The following is a 19920-nucleotide window of genomic DNA, read 5'->3' on the forward strand; positions in this document are numbered from 1 at the left end:
GGTCTTGTGTGTAGATTGATGAGGAAAAAATACAATTTAATTAATTTTAGAATAAGGCTTGTGTTATTTTGTAGCACATACAATTTATATTTTTACCAGTTTGGTGTTTTATATAAGGACTAACCTGGCCAGTCCCTTGAGGAACTTGCCCATGGCGATGAAGTCCAGCTGATCCGAGCAGTTGAAGACTACAGTCTGGATAGCCAGGGCTTTCCCCAAGTCTTTAGTGGTCTCTGTTTTCCCTGTTCCTGCTGGACCCGCAGGGGCCCCTCCGAACTTCAGGTGCAGTGCCCCTGTCAGGGTCAGGTAACACCTGAGAGGGGGAGGGAGAGAGGGGTGAGACCATAGACTCACAAACCCTAAATCCTTTATTGAACAGCCATGTGCAAGTATATCAGTCGCCAGTGTTTTCATCAACTGGTTTTAGCTTGTTGTAGCCTGCCTGCTGCTAGCTTCACTGACAAACACTGAGATGGAATTTTATCTCCTGCTAGCTATAGATTTTTGGCACTGCACTTATAAACAGTGTGTAGCTTGTCACTTATTTACGATAGTTTAACAGTTTACTGATAAGTTGTAGACATGTTCCCAGCAGTCAGTCTGTATTTCAGCATGTTTCCAAAGCAACAATTGCTATGTTGTAACGTTGAGTCAGATAAATGCACAGCGCAGCAGCAGACTCGATACTGTACAGACTCACGGCAGAGCACGTTGCTTGCTGCTTCATTAAAAACCATTCATTATTATAAAATAACGTTACTAAAATAGCTAGCTAACTAGCTAACTTGTGTATAGAAGCATCAGTGCATTTTACAGTAGCTGGCTAGCTTGCTTATAGAAGGAGAATTGCATTTAGTGTTGCACTAGCTGGTTGGTTAGCTTCTCTTTCGTTTATATAAGTCAGTGACTGGCTCAGGCTCAGCTAGCAAGGTAATAATGGACAAGTTTTCATGTACATGATCAAACTTCAGAAATACACTGGACTACTTTGCTAGGTGTAAACTGCTAGACTCAGACATCCTCAAAATTAAACTTGAAAATGAATTAATTACAGATTTCTTGATTTATTCTGAATGCTTTTGAGGGCGTTGCAGTAGTGACTGTTGATGCTAGGCAACATGCTAAGATTCATGGGAAGAAGTTGCTACCAAGGGCGCAGTCGGCATAGGATGCCCACTGAATAAAGAGGCTTCCAAAAGGCGCCGTGGAGCCCTTGATGACTCGACAACTAGCGTTTGAGATTGACTCGATTGACTCGTGAACACACATATCGAGTGATTGAAGTGCTCAAAGTGGTCGGTTTGAGTGACATTCAGCTTTAGATAGACATTGCATCATTGTATCTATCCCATTATGGCGTCTGTGAGAGCATCACCAGTGCCATTGAGACCGTCTCCATTTTGAAGTTGTCCATTTTCTACTTCTACTACTTCTATGAGTTGGCAAACAAACTGCACACTGCCACCTAGTGTGTGTTGTTTGAACAGGTTTAAAGCCAAGGTTGGCGATTTACTGCCAACTACAGTTATGGAATGTTTCATCACAAGTATAATTCATTGGCTGATCCTTCCTGGTCATCTAAATGTAATTATGTGATCCTTCCTTAATACATAGGAAGACCCACCCAATTGACTACTTCAAAATGGGGAAAGTCCTCAATGGCGCTGCCTATGCTAAAACGGGCTTTTGGGCACTAGAGTCCTCAATCTATCTCTATGGGTGAGACATGCTTTCATAACAAGGGCGGGAGTCATTGAGACCCATTGGCGGGTAGCCAAAGCTTACCGGTCTGTGAGTGGGGTGATGACCAGGCGTCCTGAGTTGCCCAGGTACTCATATCCATAGAGGAACTCTGCGTTCACTGCCCGGATATACAGGTCATTTCGAGCCCAGTAATACCTAGAAACAAATATTAATTAAGGGGAATCTGGAATGTTCACAGATTTCTGCATGTCATCTACACACAATGGTTCAACCCAAATCGTTAGCTCTCTAAGGCAGAAGTACATCATATGAGCAGCAGGTATATTTTGTTGGGCAGGTCAAACCTGAGCTGGCTGATCCACTCAAAGTCATTGATGCTGGAGACGCCCTCCTCTACCAGCTTGGCTGCAACGTCCTTGGCATGGACCTCTATGACGATGAGGGCAGACAGAACGGCTCTCTGCATCTTAGACAGGCGGCCCCTCACCAGCTGCACCAGGTCTCCCAGCTACACCATAACAAAGGGGAGGACACTGTCAGTCACATATTCTCTTTCACATTCTTCACAATGATATGATATCATAGCCCATTGAAGCCATACTGATGGTCCCAGTTGGTTCAGTAGGTAGATCATGGCGCTTGCAACACCAGGGTTGTAGGTTTGATTCCCACAGAGAAAAAAGTATGAACATTCATGCACTCACTCTACTGTAAGTCCCTCTGGATAAGAGTGTACTAAATGACTAAAATGTCCAATTTGTTCCATGCACATCTGAACTTCAGCTACAAAATAGACATGTTGGTTGTTTAGCAACAACTGACTTGTGTGCAACTATGGGCTAAACAGATGAGGTTGGCTTAGATTGACAACATGTAAGCTATATTTGCACAATGAGCACTTGTTGTCTCTCAAATACATTGTTACGGTTGTTGGTTAGCTAGCTAGCACATTTTAGCAATAGTATTGACATGAAATCAGTCAAAACACTTAAAAACAAGACACTTACGATTCCCCACATGGCAGTTTCTTGTCATTCTTGCTAGCAATCTGGCCATCCATAATCACAACAATATACACATAGTTTCGTAACGTTGTAAACTAACCCATCTATGGCCAGGGTCTAGCCAAGCTTTGGGAAAACTTAGGATACACACCTGTGTTTGTAGCTGGGGATAGAGTCGGTCAGTCAGGTCTCCCTGCTCCAGTGCATTTGACACCTCAGTGGTCCAGAAGGTCTGGCAGCCAGCGATCACCACCTGCCCAGGCCATGACAACACCCACTCTGTACGCGGTTGCTAAGGGGAAGGGACAGGAGGGCACACACACATCACAGTCGTCAGTGCGTTTCACAAAGCTTGGACACTATTTGGAAAATCCCAAAACCTCAGCCCAGTGTAACAGATGACAATACAGTAAGACAAAATCATGTTTGAACTGTGTAGTTTTCTGTCAACTGGTTGATATATTGGCAGTTATGTGTATTCATGGCTGCCAACGGAAGTCAGGCTTCCCCCAAAAATAGACCAAGCAAAAAACAATCATATCCATGGATATATACAAAGAAATGTAAATTGAAAAACGGTAAAACAAAACGAAGTGCAGCTAGTTTGCAGTCTTTCCAGCTTCAGTTTGAAGTGATTGTGTTGTTAGATAGCTTCTCTGAACAACAGTGTCCTGACGAGTGAGCACATTTTCTATGCCAGACGAAATCGCGCCTCATTAGCTCAATGTTCTGGCTGTAACATTATCCAAATAAATGTCACTAGAAAACAGCTTAAAGAAATGCAAATGCAGCTACTTTGCTTTTATTCTGTCATTACTTTGTGACGTGACTGTAAGTTAGCCATAGTTGGCTAGCTAGCAAACAAGGGATAAGAACGTTGCTGGCCAGTATGGCAATAGAACATTTAGAAGGTATGACTGGGTCACGTCCATAGATACAGAACAAAAAGACTGAAAGACTGGGTCACGTCTAAGGCAATGGAACTGATACAATGAACGACCAGACAGCCTGGGTAGCAACCCTAGAAAGCCTAACAACACCCATGCCAATATATCCTCCAAACATCGCCTTTTCGGCCATTATCACTTAAGTATCTGATGCTGTCTGGCCTAAAAGTGTATGATATCATTGCCACCCACAACATTGAATTCAATAGCAAGGGAAGCCAACAAGCATTTGGTCTCCCTTAATAAAAACATTCTAAAATAATAGCAAATCAGCGTTGAGCTAAACTCAGTGAGCTCAACTGTGGTTGGTCCTGGCGAACCAAAAAAAGGTGTCAAGGGAAGTCAGTTCGGAATTATCTTCACACCAATCACATCACATCAAAAGCATAACGTAATTGAGAGAAAAAACTTGAATTGTTGCATCTCGTTGTGTCGTTGTCTTCCGATGGCTGGCTAGCTAACTAGTTAAAATCGTCCCTTTCGTAAATTAGCCATGGATGGAGATAAGGATTTGGACTTTTACTTAATTCTCCGTACTGGCCAATGATTACAATGGTGAATCTGATCCAACTATAAATTCATACCTTGTGCCCCTGGCCTGAGAGGATGTGAGTTCAATATGTAGCTAGATGTAGAAGACTAATATTAACTAGCTGGCTCATTATTGCCCATTAAAGGAAGTTAGGTTAGCGAGCAAGCATTTTAGCCAGGTAGCATAGGACAACAAAAACTAAAAAGCATTTACTGTATGACAGTCATAGACCATTTGGGCAACATGAAAGACAGGAGAATCGCATTGGCATTTCTCTACAAGTACGGCGAGTCTACATGTTTTTCTACTTGCACGCACAGAAATCAGTACCGTGGACAGCCACACATATTTAGCTTACGTTAATTGGTCTAAATTGTTTTTTGGTATCTTTAAGTTGTCACTGTATTAGAACAAGCATAAGTGATTTGATGAAATTGAAATGTTGAAGTTGAAATGGTGCTTGAATAGAGGAGGCAGCTCCTGTTTTCTTTGTGACTTGCGGTAACTCTGTGGTTCTAAATCTGTAGTTATTTACTAGTTCGAAAATGTCCCAAACATTAACTTGCTTGCCCATGCTGTAGGTCATGTAACTGTTACATTCAAATATCCTTTGTAGACTTCACCAGACAGATGTTGCTCTCCGGTTTTGCAATGAAACAACCATGTGGTTGAATTTATTCTGCCACTGTGTGACTGTTGTCTTCTTATTGTCTGGGCCTTAGGTCTATATATCACGGTGGCATATGAACTAACAGGTTATAGAGCAAACAACGCAATTATCACAACACATAGATTGTAATATGGCTTTTTCCCCCCTGGCTTGGCTTCCCCAAAAATTTGACCCATGCACTGCTACTGTAGATTTGGTAAGGGGCTGACCTGTGGGTAGACCTTCAGCGAGCGTTCAATGTTGTCCCTCAGACAGGCCTTCATAGACTTCTCCACCTCCCTCAGCCAGTCCTCCACATTCCCAGAGGGCCACACTGGCAGGCAGAGCTTGACCTCCTCCCCCTCCCCAGAGTACATATGAGTGATCTGCAGGTCTGACTGGAACTTAAGCTGTGGGACACAGAGAAGGAGAAGAGATAGAAAGAGATAAAACTCAAGAAAAGGAATATTTGAAAAGGGGCGCAGGGGGATAGAGAGAGACAGACTAACCCGTGCAATGTTCTCGAAGCATTTGCGCAGATGAGGCTGTACTGCTGTGGGATCCTTGGTCTGGGAGAGAATCTCCAGGAGCTCGTCGTCAGACAGGAAATAGAACCTGCAAAGGCAAAAGTTCTCTATGTTGCCATTTCTGAGAAAGATCATTTCAAAGCTGTTTCTAATGGTATTAATCAACAACTATCGAATACATCTGTAATACTGAATCTAAATAAACAGTAATTTTGCTTAGAGCTGAAACACAGTCATTAGTGACAGCATACCTGGGGAAGGAGCCACGCTTGGTCTCTAGGTAGTCGCTCAGACCCTTCTGCACCAGCTCCAACAGCTTATTACAGTCCCTCAGACTGTCCAACAGACGGGGGTCCGGGCACAGGTCAATAACCTAGACACACACATGCACGTACGCACACACACAATAAACATTTAGTTTACACTCAGTATCAACTCTAAACCTTCTTGAAGTCAATCTAAGCATGATGTGGGTTGTTGTTGTATTGTGTTGTGATTACAGTATCTCACCTGTTTGTTGTCGTAGGCGCTCTTCATCACTTTCCTCCAGGTGCGCTCCATGGTCTGGTACCTCTTTCCCTCTACAGGCAACTGGCGGTTGATGTCGTCAGAGCTGAAGATAGGCTCCAGGTAAAGCCAGGAGCGCTGGCAGGTCAGCCACTCTTCCAGCACATCCTGCAAGCACCAGCAGAGGGCAGTCACACAACATTAATGAGGTTTTGAAACATCTCATGAAGAATGAACAACATCTACTACAGGGATTTTAAATGGTGAGAATGGGCCAATCAGCCTTTTAAGGCTCTCCATTCACCTAGTAGGACACTTTCAATGTTACTTTAGCCTCCTTCTCCTTCCAATGACACCCAGTCAGACGTATGTATCTTTCTGCTGTACCTGAGTCATCCTGAGCTTGCTCTCCCACGTGCTGATGCGTTCCTCAAAGGGTTTCTTGTAGGGGGAGAAAGACATGCTCTGGGTCATGACGATGTGGTCATCCAGCAGCTGTGACGCCTCGTCTGGGCTCTTCAGGATGTAAGTGCCCGTCTCCTTGTAGGGCAACACCTCGAAGGTCACCGTCGACCACTCATGCTCCATCTTATCCAGAGCCTGAATGGGGAGAGGGAGGACAGGGACACATTTAGTTCAGTCCAAAATTAGGATATTAGATAACTGTGTCCGTCAACGCTATTGGCTGTAACAGATATTAGCCACTTTATTACTGCCTGCAGTTATCCAGTACCTGTTCGATGGCGTACTCCTTCCCTGCCACCTCAGCCACCTGTGCTATCTCATCCACATGGTCCTGCAGGCCTAGTTCCAGGCAACGGGAGAAAGTGAGGTTGGCCTTGGGCTTGACATTCATGTGGATGCGGTCTGACAGCAGCTGCCAGTGTCTGCCCCTCATCCCAGGATTCCTCAGGCCCTGGATCAGAGGGATGTAGGGACGGAAGTCATCTATCTTCCCCCGGATGTCAGAAGCCACCTCCTGACACGCTGGTGTGTATGTGTGTGTAGGTAGGTAGGGAGAGAGAGAAAGAAAGAGGTAGAGAGACAGATCTTTTCCCCCCTTGCCACTCATTGATTCTTGCTTTTGGGAGGTTTAGGCCATGGTTATGTTAAGCACTTTGTATACAAATCAGATTTGATTACTTGATAAAGCGTCACTCACCGGCAGTGGTGTAAAGTACTTAAGTAAAAATACTACTTAAGTCATTTTTGGGGGTATCTGTACTTTACTATTTATATTTTTGGCAACTTTTACTTTTACTCCATACATTTTCCCTGACACCCAAAGGTGCTTGTTACATTTTGACAGGAAAATGGTCCAATTCACACACTTATCAAGAGATCATCCCTGGTCATCCCTACCGCCTCTGATCTGATCTAGACTTTTACTCAAGGAGTATTTAACTGGGTGACTTTCACTTGATTAATTTTCGATTAAGGTATCTTTACTTTTACTCAAGTATGACAATTGAGTACTTTTTCCACCACTGCTCACCGGGGATGTCCTTGAACATTTTGACACACTTGTGCATGGTCTTGAAGGCGTCTGTGACGTTGCGCTCCAGCTGCTCGGGGTCAATGATGGAAAGGGGGTCATTGTGCCAGCTATCGTGCCACCGCAGCCAGTCTGACGTGGTGGTCCACAGGTCTCTGAACGGCTGGAAGTCCCTGATCAGCTTCTGCAGACGGTCGTACTGCAACACAGACACAGCAGCCAGTCAGTACAAGTCAGTCTTTGTTTTTACATGTTGGTTGATTGCTCAACAACAGCATAGTCTACATCAACTCAAGTAGAAGCCATTGGGGAGGTAGATCGAGTCAATAACGCCACACTCACGTTGGTGACAGGGATGCCAAACAGACGGTCCCGGTTGTTGTATGTCTGGGCCATGGTCTGGGACTCCTTCAGCTGCTTGCCCACACGTCGTACCTCGTTGGCCACCTCGTGGGCTCGGCTGATGTCCGTGTACCCAGAAAAGCCAGCCACCACCATCTGCAACAACATGCAGAGGCAGGCAACAGAAAAGGGTAATTTTTGTCAAAGTCTGGGGATTTGAAAGCATGGCTCACCTGTAGAGAGTCCAGGCGCTCCTGGAAGTTGTTCTGGTCAGCCTGCTGGATCTTGTTGAAGCGTTCTTCATCCTCAACATGCTGGGACGATACCGTCTCCATCTGGGTCACAATCTTATGTGGCCAGCCAATGGCTGTCCACCTGCACAGCAAAAGAGACAGACACTCGCGCTCTCACTTCCAGCATTCACTCAAACCTATTATTTACTTTCTACACTCCTAGTTTGACCTCTCGTTCTCACTCCAATACAAAACCAGTATCTCAATCTTTCAACGTGTTGTAACAGCCAGCCTTACTTTCCATTGAAGTCCTCATTTGACAGGGTGTAGAAGAACTCATCGATCAACTCGTAGTCTGACATGGCTTTGGATAGGAGCTCCTGAGGAAAGTGACACACAAAATGAGAACTCTCTAATCAAGAGGATGATCTTTACAGTACCAAAAATGATGTATTCTATTCTCTGCAAGTCTGTATAATTTATTCTCTGTACCTCATGGGCCTTGAGCTGATCTGAGATCTGCTTCATCCATTCACGTTGGTCGGTCAGCTCCTCAATGCTGTTCGGCTTCTCATGCAGCTTCCTGCTGATGGCCTTACACTCTTCACATGCCTGGAAAAAAGCAAAACACACAGTACAGACTGGTCTGAGCCAAATACTAACAAACATATCTGCACTTAACGTCACATGCAATGCCTACTAAACAACATTGACCATTGTATATCCTCAAGTATGATATTCCTGTACTTTGCTACACAAATCTCTTGAAAAGTCTTGAGACTTACGTCCTCCACTTGCTTGCGGAGCTTGAGGGCAAGCCGGTCGAGCACGGCGTTAGCCAGGGCTCTGCGTTTCTTGGACAGGCTCTGGCGGACACTCTCCACGCTGACGGTGAAGGGGCCGATGACGATGGAGGATGGGAAGGAGTGGTCTAGACGCTCCTTCTCCTTTAGGTGCTGTACCACCTCCCGTTTCACCTCCTGGGGAGTCTGCTCCTCCTGGCTGTGGGCCCTGGGACACATACACACAAAGACTTAGTTACAGACACAAGTGCTACAACTACAAGTTCTACTGAGACAGGTCTTACTTAAGGAAGGTCTCTATGTCTGAGTTGTGCAGCTCTAGGTATCTCTCATACTCGCGGGCGTAGGCCCGGAGTGGGATGGCAGCCTGACGCAGGGCGGCACGGACCCTCTCCCTCAGCTCTGCCACCGCAGGCTCCCACAGACCCACTGACTCCAACAGAGGAGTGCCACTGATGAACATCTTCTGCATCACAAACTGAGAGACACAAAAAGCCATCATCATAAACGGCAGAAGTGTGAAGCAAATCAATTCTAACTTCATTACTGTAATTTAAATAAATTGTCAAAATGTTGGAATGCATGGTGTCTTGTCTTGCCTTATCCAGCTGAGGCACATTGTGGGTGGAAAGGATCCCCTTATCAAACAGGGTAATGATGGAAGTCTCAAAGTTTTCCAGAGGAGTGCTGTAGTGGACCCCAGTCACATCCAGAACCAGATCTACCAAGAACAGCGGGCTCTTCTTCGGCCTGTGGAGATACATAGGAGTGCATAACTAAAATGCTGACCACACCGCTCGCGTTGTGTGTGCAAGCGTTGCAAAAGAAATGTACACATACATGTTGTTCAATCATTTAATCTAAACTGCTCGCGCTCGTCAATGAGCGTCTGCGTAGCCAGGCGGTAAAATAGAACTTGGCTAAATGTTCATGAATGTTTCATGTGTTTCGACCTGTCCCCAAATTAATATAATAATAAATATCAGAGTTCGTTTTGATATTTCAACCTGCGTGACTGGAGCGAGTTTGGTGTGGATGCCCATAGCCACAGTAGCTGCCATGTGAACCAAACAAACAGACTTTCTAGTTTAGCTAACCAAACCATCAGTCCTAGCTTGCTACTATGGAAATCGAATTCAACAATGCCAATGATTTCAATTCGACTTTTGGTTTCAAAAGCAGCTCAAACAAAACACGTAAGATTGAACTACAGCCATTGAATTCTACCGTGCTGATATAACGTGCGTTATAGGAAAATAATGCACACTCTAGAAAGCCCTTCAAGCCAATCAGAAACAAGTATTCAATGCCATGGTAAAATTTACCAATAAGGCACGAGGGGTGTGGTATATGGCCAATATACCACGGCTAAGACGCATCGTGGAGTGCCTGGACATAGCCCAATCAACATTCAGGGCTCAAACCACTCAGTTTACAATTTAAAATAATCTTATTTTATATATTTTACATTTGATAAGGTCACAGAGAGGGCCAAAGCTAATTACAGACACCTGTGATAATCTGAATTACCCAGAGGTGAAAGAAATGCACACCTATTTAGGCGAGGTGCTGGCTAGCAGAGTGGAACACACCTGTGTCTGTCTTTTGACACTATATAAACGAGTCACCCAATAGTGTTTGTCATTATACCCTGATGAAGACAGCTTGTCTGTCGAAATGTTGGACATAAAATATTTTTGCATCATATTTTTTAAATCTGAAGTACCCCTAAAAGGCCACAAGATATCATGTGATAAAAAGTAAACTCAGCAAAAAAAGAAACCCTTTTTCAGGACCCTGTCTTTCAAAGATAATTCGTAAAAATCCAAATAACTTCACAGATCTTCATTGCAAAGGGTTTAAACACTGTTTCCCATGCTTGTTCAATGAACCGTAAACAATTAATGAACATGCACCTGTGGAACGGTCGTTAAGACACTAACAGCTTACAGACGGTAGGCAATTAAGGTCACAGTTATGAAAACCTAGGACACTAAAGAGGCCTTTCTACTGACACTGAAAAACACCAAAAGAAAGATGCCCAGGGTCCCTGCTCATCTGCGTGAACGTGCCTTAGGCATGCTGCAAGGAGGCATGAGGAATGCAAATGTGGCTAGGGCAATAAATTGCAATGTCCGTACTGTGAGACGGCTAAGACAGAGCTACAGGGAGACAGGACGGACAGCTGATCGTCCTTGCAGTGGTAGACCACGTGTAACAACACCTGCACAGGACCGGTGCATCCGAACATCACACCTGCGGGACAGGTACAGGATGGCAACAACAACTGCCCGAGTTACACCAGGAACCAGGAATCCCTCCATCAGTGCTCAGACTGTCTGCAATAGGATGAGAGAGGCTGGACTGAGGGCTTGTAGGCCTGTTGTAAGGCTGTTCCTCACCAGACATCACTGGCAACAACGTCACCTATGGGCAAAAACCCACCGTCGCTGGACCAGACAGGACTGGCAAAAAGTGCTCTTCATTGACGAGTCGCGGTTTTGTCTCACCAGGGGTGATGGTCAGATTCGCATTTATCGTCGAAGGAATGAGCGTCACACCGAGGCCTGTACTCTGGAGCGGGATCGATTTGGAGGTGGAGGGTCCATCATGGTCTGGGGCGGTGTTTATTTTATTTATTTCACCTTTATTTAACCAGGTAGGCCAGTTGATAACAAGTTCTCATTTACAACTGCGACCTGGCCAAGATGAAGCAAAACAGTGCGACACAAACAACACAGAGTTACACATGGAATAAACAAACATACAGTCAATAACACAATAGAAAAGTCTACATACAGTATGTGCAAATGTAGTAAGATTAGGGAGGTAAGGCAATAAATAGGCCATAGTGGTGAAATAATTACAATTTAGCAATTAAACACTGGAGTGATAGATGTGCAAAAGATGAATGTGCAAGTAGAGATACTGGGGTGCAAAGGAGCAAAAAATAAAGAACAATATGGGGATGAGGTAATTGGGTGGGCTATTTACAGATGGGCTGTGTACTGGTGCAATGATCGGTAAGCTGCTCTGACAGCTGATGCTTAAAGTTAGTGAGGGAGATATAAGACTCCAGATTCAGTGATTTTTGCAATTCGTTCCAGTCACTGGCAGCAGAGAACTGGAAGGAAAGGCGGCCAAAGAAGGAGTTGGCTTTGGGGATGACCAGTGAGATATACCTGCTGGAGCACGTGCTACGGGTAGGTGCTGCTATGGTGACCAGTGAGCTGAGATAAGGCGGCCAACAAGAGCATACAGGTCGCAGTGGTGGGTGGTACATGGGGCTTTGGTGACAAAGTAGATGGCACGGTGATAGACTACATCCACTTTGCTGAGTAGAGTGTTGGAGGCTATTTTGTAAATGACATCACCGAAGTCAAGGATCGGTAGGATGGTCAGTTTTACGAGGGTGTTTGGCAGCATGCGTGAAGGAAGCTTTGTTGCAAAATAGGAAGCCGATTCTAGATTTAATTTTGGATTGGACATGCTTAATGTGAGTCTGGAAGGAGAGTTTACAGTCTAACCAGACACCTAGGTATTTGTAGATGTCCACATACTCTAAGTCAGAACCGTCCAGAGTAGTGATGCTAGACGGGCGGGCGGGTGCGGGCAGCGATCGGTTGAAGAGCATGCATTTCGTTTTACTTGCATGTAAGAGCAGTTGGAGGCCACGGAAGGAGTGTTGTATGGCATTGAAGCTCGCCTGGAGGTTAGTTAACACAGTGTCCAAAGAAGGGCCAGAAGTATACAGAATGGTGTCGTCTGCGTAGATGTGGATCAGAGAATCACCAGCAGCAAGAGCGACATCATTGATGTATACAGAGAAAGGAGTCGGCCCGAGAATTGAACCCTGTGGCACCCCCATAGAGACAGCCAGAGGTCCGGACAACAGGCCTCTCCGATTTGACACACTGAACTCTGTCTGAGAAGTAGTTGGTGAACCAGGCGAGGCAGTCATTTGAGAAACCAAGGCTGTTGAGTCTGCCGATAAGAATACGGTGATTGACAGAGTCGAAAGCCTTGGCCAGGTCGATGAAGATGGCTGCACAGTATTGTCTCTTATCAATGGCGGTTATGATATCGTTTAGGACCTTGAGCGTGGCTGAGGTGCCCCTATGACCAGCTCTGAAACCAGATTGCATAGTGGAGTAGGTACGGTGGGATTCAAAATGGTCGGTGATCTGTTTGTTAACTTGGCTTTCGAAGACTTTAGGGAGGCAGGGTAGGATAGATATAGGACTGTAACAGTTTGGGTCTAGAATGTCTCCCCTTAGAAGAGGGGGGTGACCGCGGCAGCTTTCCAATCTTTAAGGATCTCAGACGATACGAAAGAGAGGTTGAACAGGCTAGTAATAGGGGTTGCAACAATTGCGGCAGATCATTTTAGAAAGAGGTGCCTTGGTGGAAGAGTGGGGTAACATCTCACAGCAAGAACTGGCAAATCTGGTGCAGTCCATGAGGAGGAGATGTACTGCAGTACTTAATGCAGCTGGTGGCCACACCAGATACTGACCGTTACTTTTGATTTTGACCCCCCTTTGTTCAGGGACACATTATTCAATTTCTGTTAGTCACATGTCTGTGGAACTTGTTCAGTTTATCTCTCAGTTGTTGAATCATGTTATGTTCATACAAATATTTACACATGTTAAGTTTGCTGAAAATAAACGCAGTTGACAGTGAAAGGACGTTTCTTTTTTTGCTGAGTTTATTAAAAAACTTGAAAGTTACCAGAATCTGGTAGTTTACTTGTAAACGTGTATATTACCAGTAATATACCCTCACTTTGCAACCCTATGAGGGAGACAAAGAAAGACAATAGAGAGTAGTTAGAAAGAGAGAGATAGCAATAGAGACAGAGTGGTGATGTGATCTCACTTGTAGGGGCTGTTGATGAGGTTGGAGCCCCAGGTCAGGTCCTGTGGGCAGTGGAGAACACTGTGGCAGGCGTCCAGCAGCAGCTGAGTCAGGCTGACCAGGGAGTCCTGCACCAGGAAGCGCAGTGAGTCCTGCAGGCTGTAGCGTACCAGGGCCATGAGGCTGCACAGCTTGGACATCCTGTACACCTCCCAGCGGGACTCCGTCAGACTAAACCAGCCAGGGCCCACGTCTCTCAGGCTGGTGTGGATGCCCTTACACAGGGTGGTCACCCATGAGTCTCGCAGGAACAGCTGCACCTGAGGGGCCACGAGGGACCAGGGATGGGTTAGCTTTTGATGTGTATGGCTTTCAATGTATGGCGGTGTATGGCTGCTAGTAACTGTCTTGAATTTCACAACAATTAGAATTCTTCAAAGATATTCTTCAGAGAGCAGGACTGATGCCAGCAGAGTATCATAATGTTTCTAGGGCTGTGTGTTACAATACCTGTGCATGTGTCTGAGACTGGGTGAGCTCAAACTCCTCTAGACGCAACGACTTGGTGAAGGTGACATGGAACAGACTCATAGCAGCCACCCTGTTGCACTCGCCCCGCACTTTGGACAAGGCAGAGATCACCTCCGGCTTGGTGAGCAGGGAGTTGAAGGCAAACGCAGCACGGTTCTTCTCAAAGGGGTATGTAGGGACAGACACAAAGCCTGTGGACATATCAGGTGTACAATGTTTAAGAGGAGTCATTACAGGTGTCATCGACAGCTTATCTCGTAAACCCATTTCTGTCAGGGTTCACGAAGAGACCCTGGCCCCCTGAACCCAATCTTATGTCTTACTAGTAGAGGGATAGGCTTTTTTTTTTACCCCCTTTTTCTCCCCAATTTCACTTCTTAACACTTTAACCTGGAAGCCAGCTGCACCAATGTGTTGGAGGAAACACCGTTCAACTGACGACCAAAGTCAGTCTACAGGCGCCCGCCCCGTCACAAGTAGTCACTAGAGCGCGATGAGCCAAGTAAAGCCCCCCCGGCCAAACCCTCCCCTAACCTTGACGATGCTGGGCCAATTGTGCGCCGCCCTCTTGGACTCCCATTCACGGCCGGTTGTGACACAGCCTGGGTCTGTAGTGACGCCTCAAGCAGTGCGATGCAGTGCCTTAGACCGCTGCGCCACTCGGGAGGCCGGGGATGGTCATTTTAAATGTTTCACTATTCCAATAATATCATGGTTTTTTTTGCAGATATCCCCCCGCCTGCAGTTCTCCGGTAGTTATTGGAAACAGTGGGTTGAGCCAGTGGGTTGAGCCACCCAAAATGTACCGATTGGATGATTCCATCTGCAACATTTCAAGCTAGCTGCGGTGTGAGCTTACGGAACGTTCTTAACGCCGTTACATCAGAGCTGCAGGTAGCCTAGCAGTTAAGAGGATTAGCCGACTAGGTGAAAAATCTGCTAAATTACTAAAATGTTAAATGTACATCAGGTCTTGTGGAACTTCCTGTGCGCGCATGTAATTGCTATTTGAAGAGGAGAAAATAGCATATCGTTGTCAGGGCTGACTGGAGGGCTAAATGGGCTAGCTCATGACACCGTCATAAAAACTACATTCAAAAGTTTGTTGTTTTATTAAATAAAGGAAATTCAAATGTCATGGTATAACCCTGTATGTATCAATGTCACAAAGATAATTTAATTTAGACAAAGCTTTTTCATTGTTATAATCCCACAGGAAAAAATACTATAGTTTTCTCTGTAATGTTTTTGCGGACTTTACTGTAGTATTCACTGTAGTATTGCAGACATGGCTTTAGTATACTGTAGTATTTACCATTTACTATTGTATAAATACTGAAAAAAACTGTAGTATATACTATAGTAATTACTTGAGTGTTTTTGCGGACTGTAGTATACTGTAGTATTTACTGTAGTGTTTTTGCGGACTGTAGTATTTACTGTAGTGTTTTTGCAGACCTTACTGTAGTATTTACTATAGTGTTTTTGTTTTATTATCTTTGACATAGCAGTGGGGGCTTCCTTGAGGAAACCTATTGGACAAAATACTCAAAGAGCCCATTTTCCATAACCTATACGTAAGTAGGACTGAGGTCTGAATGGATAGTTCAGAGCTTCTGCTCGTATCTATAACCTGTAGGGAACACAATATATGATCTATACTTGTCATGTAGGTTTCTCACTTACAGGTGGCGCAAATTGGGATATGGGAGAGGAGAATGGGAATGGGCAGGGTATATACAAATTAAATACTGTAATACATGCTATAGTAATTACTGTAGTGTTTTTGCGGACTGTAGAGTTTTTGAGGTCATTACTGTAGTATTTACTGTCGCGTTTTTGCGGTCTGTAGTATACTGTACTATTTATTATAGTATATCACAAAACGATATATGGTAAATACTACACGATCGAGGGATACAACAGTGTGTAGAACAGTATTCTACAATATACTAGTTTACTACATAATTATATAGTAAGTACTGTACTATTCTATAGTAAACTGTAGTATAACACTCACACAAGTAATCGAACACCAACGTCCACTCCGTTTGGATATTTGAATAAACATGCCCATCCTTAGGTCTTACATCTACAAAAAACCCTACAGTGAACTCACCATTCTGGGGCACACGTTCTGGCTCTCTCTGGGGCAGGGTGATGTGGGAGAAATCCTCAGGGTTGGTGAGCACTACCCTATCAAAGCTGATCCGATTCATGGTGCGGTCATACTCCAGATTGATCTCCTTCTCCAGACGTACAATACACTCCTGCAGCCTGCCACCACAACACAACATTACACAGAAATGCATCCTAAAGGTAATGCTCCATTTACTGTACAGTATTATGCACAATTCAGTCTCCTGACATTCATATCCTGCTCTTATTCAATAAACACAGCCTGATGGTCAGTCTGCTTTAGAAAAAAGATAGCTAAACAGTCTCTACCATGAATGAAAGGCTAACTGTAAAATATGAGTATTAGATTAGAAAATTAGGGATGTCTCTCACAGTTTGAGTCGAAGGCCAGGTGTAGAGAGGGCATGCTCTTTGACACGGGCAAGACTTTGTGCATTGAGAGACGAGGTGCCACTCCACACTGGCATACAGTCTACAGACAGGTGGTAGAGCAGCAGGGCCTCTGTGTTCTCTCTGCAGCGCTGGGCAAACTGCACCCGCTGGGAAAACAGACGAGGGTCCTCTGCACTGAACAGCAGCCTGATCCTGGAAATCCAGTACTGAGTGGCTGACAGCAGAAACACACCTACTAAAGTCAAGGAGATGGGACAGAGAATGAGACTTTGTGTATGCTGTATACAGGTCAAGAAAATACTGCATTGATACACTAGAAGTGGTAATACACTATTACTTGTTCTCTGTCCTTCGTTTAGGACTGGTTTTCCATTGGCATCCCTCACTCTGCCATTCTTGTCGGCCTTCTGGACCAGATAAAGCCCTTTCTCCTGGTTGTAGTCAAGAACCCCAACAAACTGCCAGCTGTACTCCAGGTTGGGGCTTTTGGGGTCCTCTACAGAACCAGAGAAGGCAAGAGAGAGGAAAATGTCTAACTATTTTCTGTTCTCATGATGAAGAATGATGATATGGTACACTGTTCACTACAACAGACAGAACCTGTAGGTTACAATAATTTATATTTGGGACATCCCTGTGTAAACAGCTAATTCAAATTAAGAGCTATTATCAAAGCACCAACCTGGTGGTATCTTGTCAGTGGTGGGCAGCAGAGCTTTGGCAGGTATGGGTTTGTGATCAGTTGATCCATTTTCATAGCCCAGGGCAAGCCAGTCTTGAGGAGTGCGACAGTCAAACTCCTCATTGTCAAACACCTAGGGGAGAAAACCAAGAAAGACGAGTGACCACAATGTGATAGTGTTTTATTAACGAAAAATGTATGTTTTAACGATGAAGATGTTTGAGGAGCTCACCTCCAGAGGTAGGTAGTTTGAGACAGGAGGGAGTGGATTCTCTGGTGTGGTCACATGTTCTTCAATGCTATGGTGCCGAGGCATCAGGAGGTTGGAGTCTATGCCTTGCTCTGTCAGGAGCTGGGCAATATCCAGCTTCAGGTACTCCCGTCTGCGCCTGAGAAGAGACACAACACATGTCAGAGCATTCACTTCCCCATACTGTTTGCGTGTATTTAGCTGTGACCCTCACAGATGCACACACCTCTCTATCTCTATCTTGCGGAGGTGCTGTCCAGGCAGGCTGTGGTAGGGCAGCTGGACTTTGGCTGTGTAACCTCCAGTGGAGAAGTCCGTGTGCTGCTGGTGCTGGGTGGTGGGTCCATGCTTGTCCCTCTCAACCAGACTGTGCAGGTCAGACGGAGTCCGGAATGTGGTTACTGAGGAACAGAATACATATGGGCCCAAATAAATCAATTGTTATTTACAGAATATACCAATACATATTTACACATACACAAATGTAAAGTAGCTGATGTATTTTAGTGTGATTTGTATCATCCAATGGGCCCTGGGTAAAAGTCTCACCTTTAGGAGTATTGGACTCATAGCCCGCTTGACACAGTAAGCTCTGTTGGGTTTCTGGCCCATCTGTACAGGACTGATACATGAATAGGCAGTTAGTGTAACCTCATAACTTCATAAAATATTTCTTAGAGCAAACGTATCACAGGGTAGTGTTTTTAGCTGCCCTCTGACTACAGTTGAATGTGTAGGCTAATTATTACCTGTAGGTGGGGTTTTGCTGCTGTAGTGATGAGCTCGGAGTAGTACCCTTTCTGCTCAATCACAGGGTACTTTCTGACAGGGGGGAGTTTGCTCCTGTGACTTTGCAGTGGGGGTAACTTGTGTTCTGCAAGTTTGCTAGGGGCGTGTGGCACAAATACACCAACCCCATGGGGATGGTTTTGGGGAACCTGCTTTGCTTCCATCTTCAGACACACATCTGTAGATGTCTGCCTCACAAAATAAGCGTTAGTAAGCATTCCAGCACGCGCTTCTTTGTAGCTACCAGTATTTATTATTTTCAATGCCCAACCCATTCTTTTATCATGACAGATAGACCTGGTCAATTTGCTATTACATAACTAGCTAGAGAACTTAGACATGATGCTAATTTAGGACAAAAGTACTTGAAATGAATACATGTCATGAACTAGCAACTAAATTGACGTTGGCTGATGACCTTGCTGGCTGGCTAGCTAGCAAACGTTGGCTAACGTTAGTTAGAAAACACAGAATGTAGGATACATGATGGAGTAAATAATATCGTTTGAAACTTTCTAACAGGCTGTATATATTAAAGAACATTAAACCTTAAATAGCCCTCGGAGATGCTATGAGTTTTAATAGACAAAACTTGCCACTTGTTAACTTCAAATTCACCTTCAACTTCCTTCACTCTGTGCTGAAATCTCGGTTTCCAAGTGCGCTAGTTGAGGACGCGGCAACGGTTGTCAGGGAGGTCTATCAAACAGCTGGGGGTTAGAGCGGTGGTTTGACTTCTAATGTCTCTTAAAGGGAAAGTAACCCAAAAGTAACTGAAAGTAATTAGTAGGCCTACTACGGTGCTCTAGACAGACCATACTATGTTAGCATTGGCTGTTTAGGGCTAATAAATATATGTATATATAAAGTTTGGCAAATTAAGTGGAAAAGGCTAATAAAGGGACTATCCCTATATTATAAGATTTGGTGGGCAGTGCTATCTTTTCTGTAGCACATTAATATCAAAATCTACTAAATTTTTCCAAAACTGCAATAGTTGTAGAAAATACATTCCAATCTGGGTGTTGGGCTACTAAAACTTTTAATTCGAAGGTAACGTTCCTAACGTGTTAACACCTAAAAGCCCAAATCGATGATGCTGATAATGAAGGTAATGATATTGATAGTAATGATAATGATGGTAATGATGATTAGCTAGAACATTGGAATGGACATGTTCATGTACTCAAATGAGCAATTCCTTCCGGGCCCACCCTGAATGTGTCTGGTGGGGGAGAAACCCTTCTGACCTGTACGATCCCCACACCACCACGTCACAAGTGCTCCATATCCTGCTCTGTTTCTCATGGCAGATCACAGACACCACCCACCTTGGTCTACACCCACCACAGCAGCCTTGGATTGTGTAAAAGAGCACAAATTACTTGTTTCATGTGTCTGAACTTCCACGTGTCACTTATAAACAACACTGCAGACTAGGACAGTCAGGATGAGATGGGGTAGAGGGAGGAGGTGTAGGAGGGTAGAGGGGTGTGGTTCTGTTTAAAAAGTGAGGCCATGTGAGGGCCTCTG

The 19920-nt window shown here is 44.7% G+C and overlaps 1 protein-coding gene across 2 annotated transcripts in view; it reads right to left on the reverse strand.

Moving 5' to 3' along the window:
- The window catches only part of dnah1 (dynein, axonemal, heavy chain 1), a 58632-nt gene extending 39530 nt beyond the window's left edge, over positions 1-19102 (reverse strand). Inside the window, exons 1-29 of one of the 2 annotated variants that reach the window (XM_014133372.3) lie at positions 19006-19102; positions 18348-18575; positions 18148-18220; positions 17825-17999; positions 17581-17737; positions 17349-17481; positions 17004-17162; positions 16646-16901; positions 16254-16411; positions 14114-14325; positions 13625-13923; positions 9343-9493; positions 9028-9221; positions 8726-8951; positions 8433-8552; positions 8238-8320; positions 7941-8082; positions 7708-7863; positions 7366-7564; positions 6604-6857; positions 6258-6470; positions 5874-6038; positions 5615-5736; positions 5346-5451; positions 5067-5246; positions 2860-3000; positions 2049-2212; positions 1786-1899; positions 125-313 (exon numbers count right to left, since the gene is read on the reverse strand). In XM_014133372.3, the coding sequence (XP_013988847.1) occupies positions 125-313; positions 1786-1899; positions 2049-2212; positions 2860-3000; positions 5067-5246; positions 5346-5451; positions 5615-5736; positions 5874-6038; positions 6258-6470; positions 6604-6857; positions 7366-7564; positions 7708-7863; positions 7941-8082; positions 8238-8320; positions 8433-8552; positions 8726-8951; positions 9028-9221; positions 9343-9493; positions 13625-13923; positions 14114-14325; positions 16254-16411; positions 16646-16901; positions 17004-17162; positions 17349-17481; positions 17581-17737; positions 17825-17999; positions 18148-18220; positions 18348-18551 (4745 nt within the window). In that variant the 5' untranslated portion in view covers positions 18552-18575; positions 19006-19102. Of the gene's footprint in view, positions 1-124; positions 314-1785; positions 1900-2048; positions 2213-2859; positions 3001-5066; positions 5247-5345; positions 5452-5614; positions 5737-5873; positions 6039-6257; positions 6471-6603; positions 6858-7365; positions 7565-7707; positions 7864-7940; positions 8083-8237; positions 8321-8432; positions 8553-8725; positions 8952-9027; positions 9222-9342; positions 9494-13624; positions 13924-14113; positions 14326-16253; positions 16412-16645; positions 16902-17003; positions 17163-17348; positions 17482-17580; positions 17738-17824; positions 18000-18147; positions 18221-18347; positions 18576-19005 lie in introns of those variants that run through there. The other variant, XM_045691785.2, reaches the window with a different exon arrangement.
- Positions 19103-19920: the final 818 nt, after the last annotated feature.

This window comes from Salmo salar, chromosome 12 (assembly GCF_965601325.2).
Source record: "Salmo salar chromosome 12, fSalSal1, whole genome shotgun sequence".
In the NCBI taxonomy this organism is placed as follows: domain Eukaryota; kingdom Metazoa; phylum Chordata; class Actinopteri; order Salmoniformes; family Salmonidae; genus Salmo; species Salmo salar.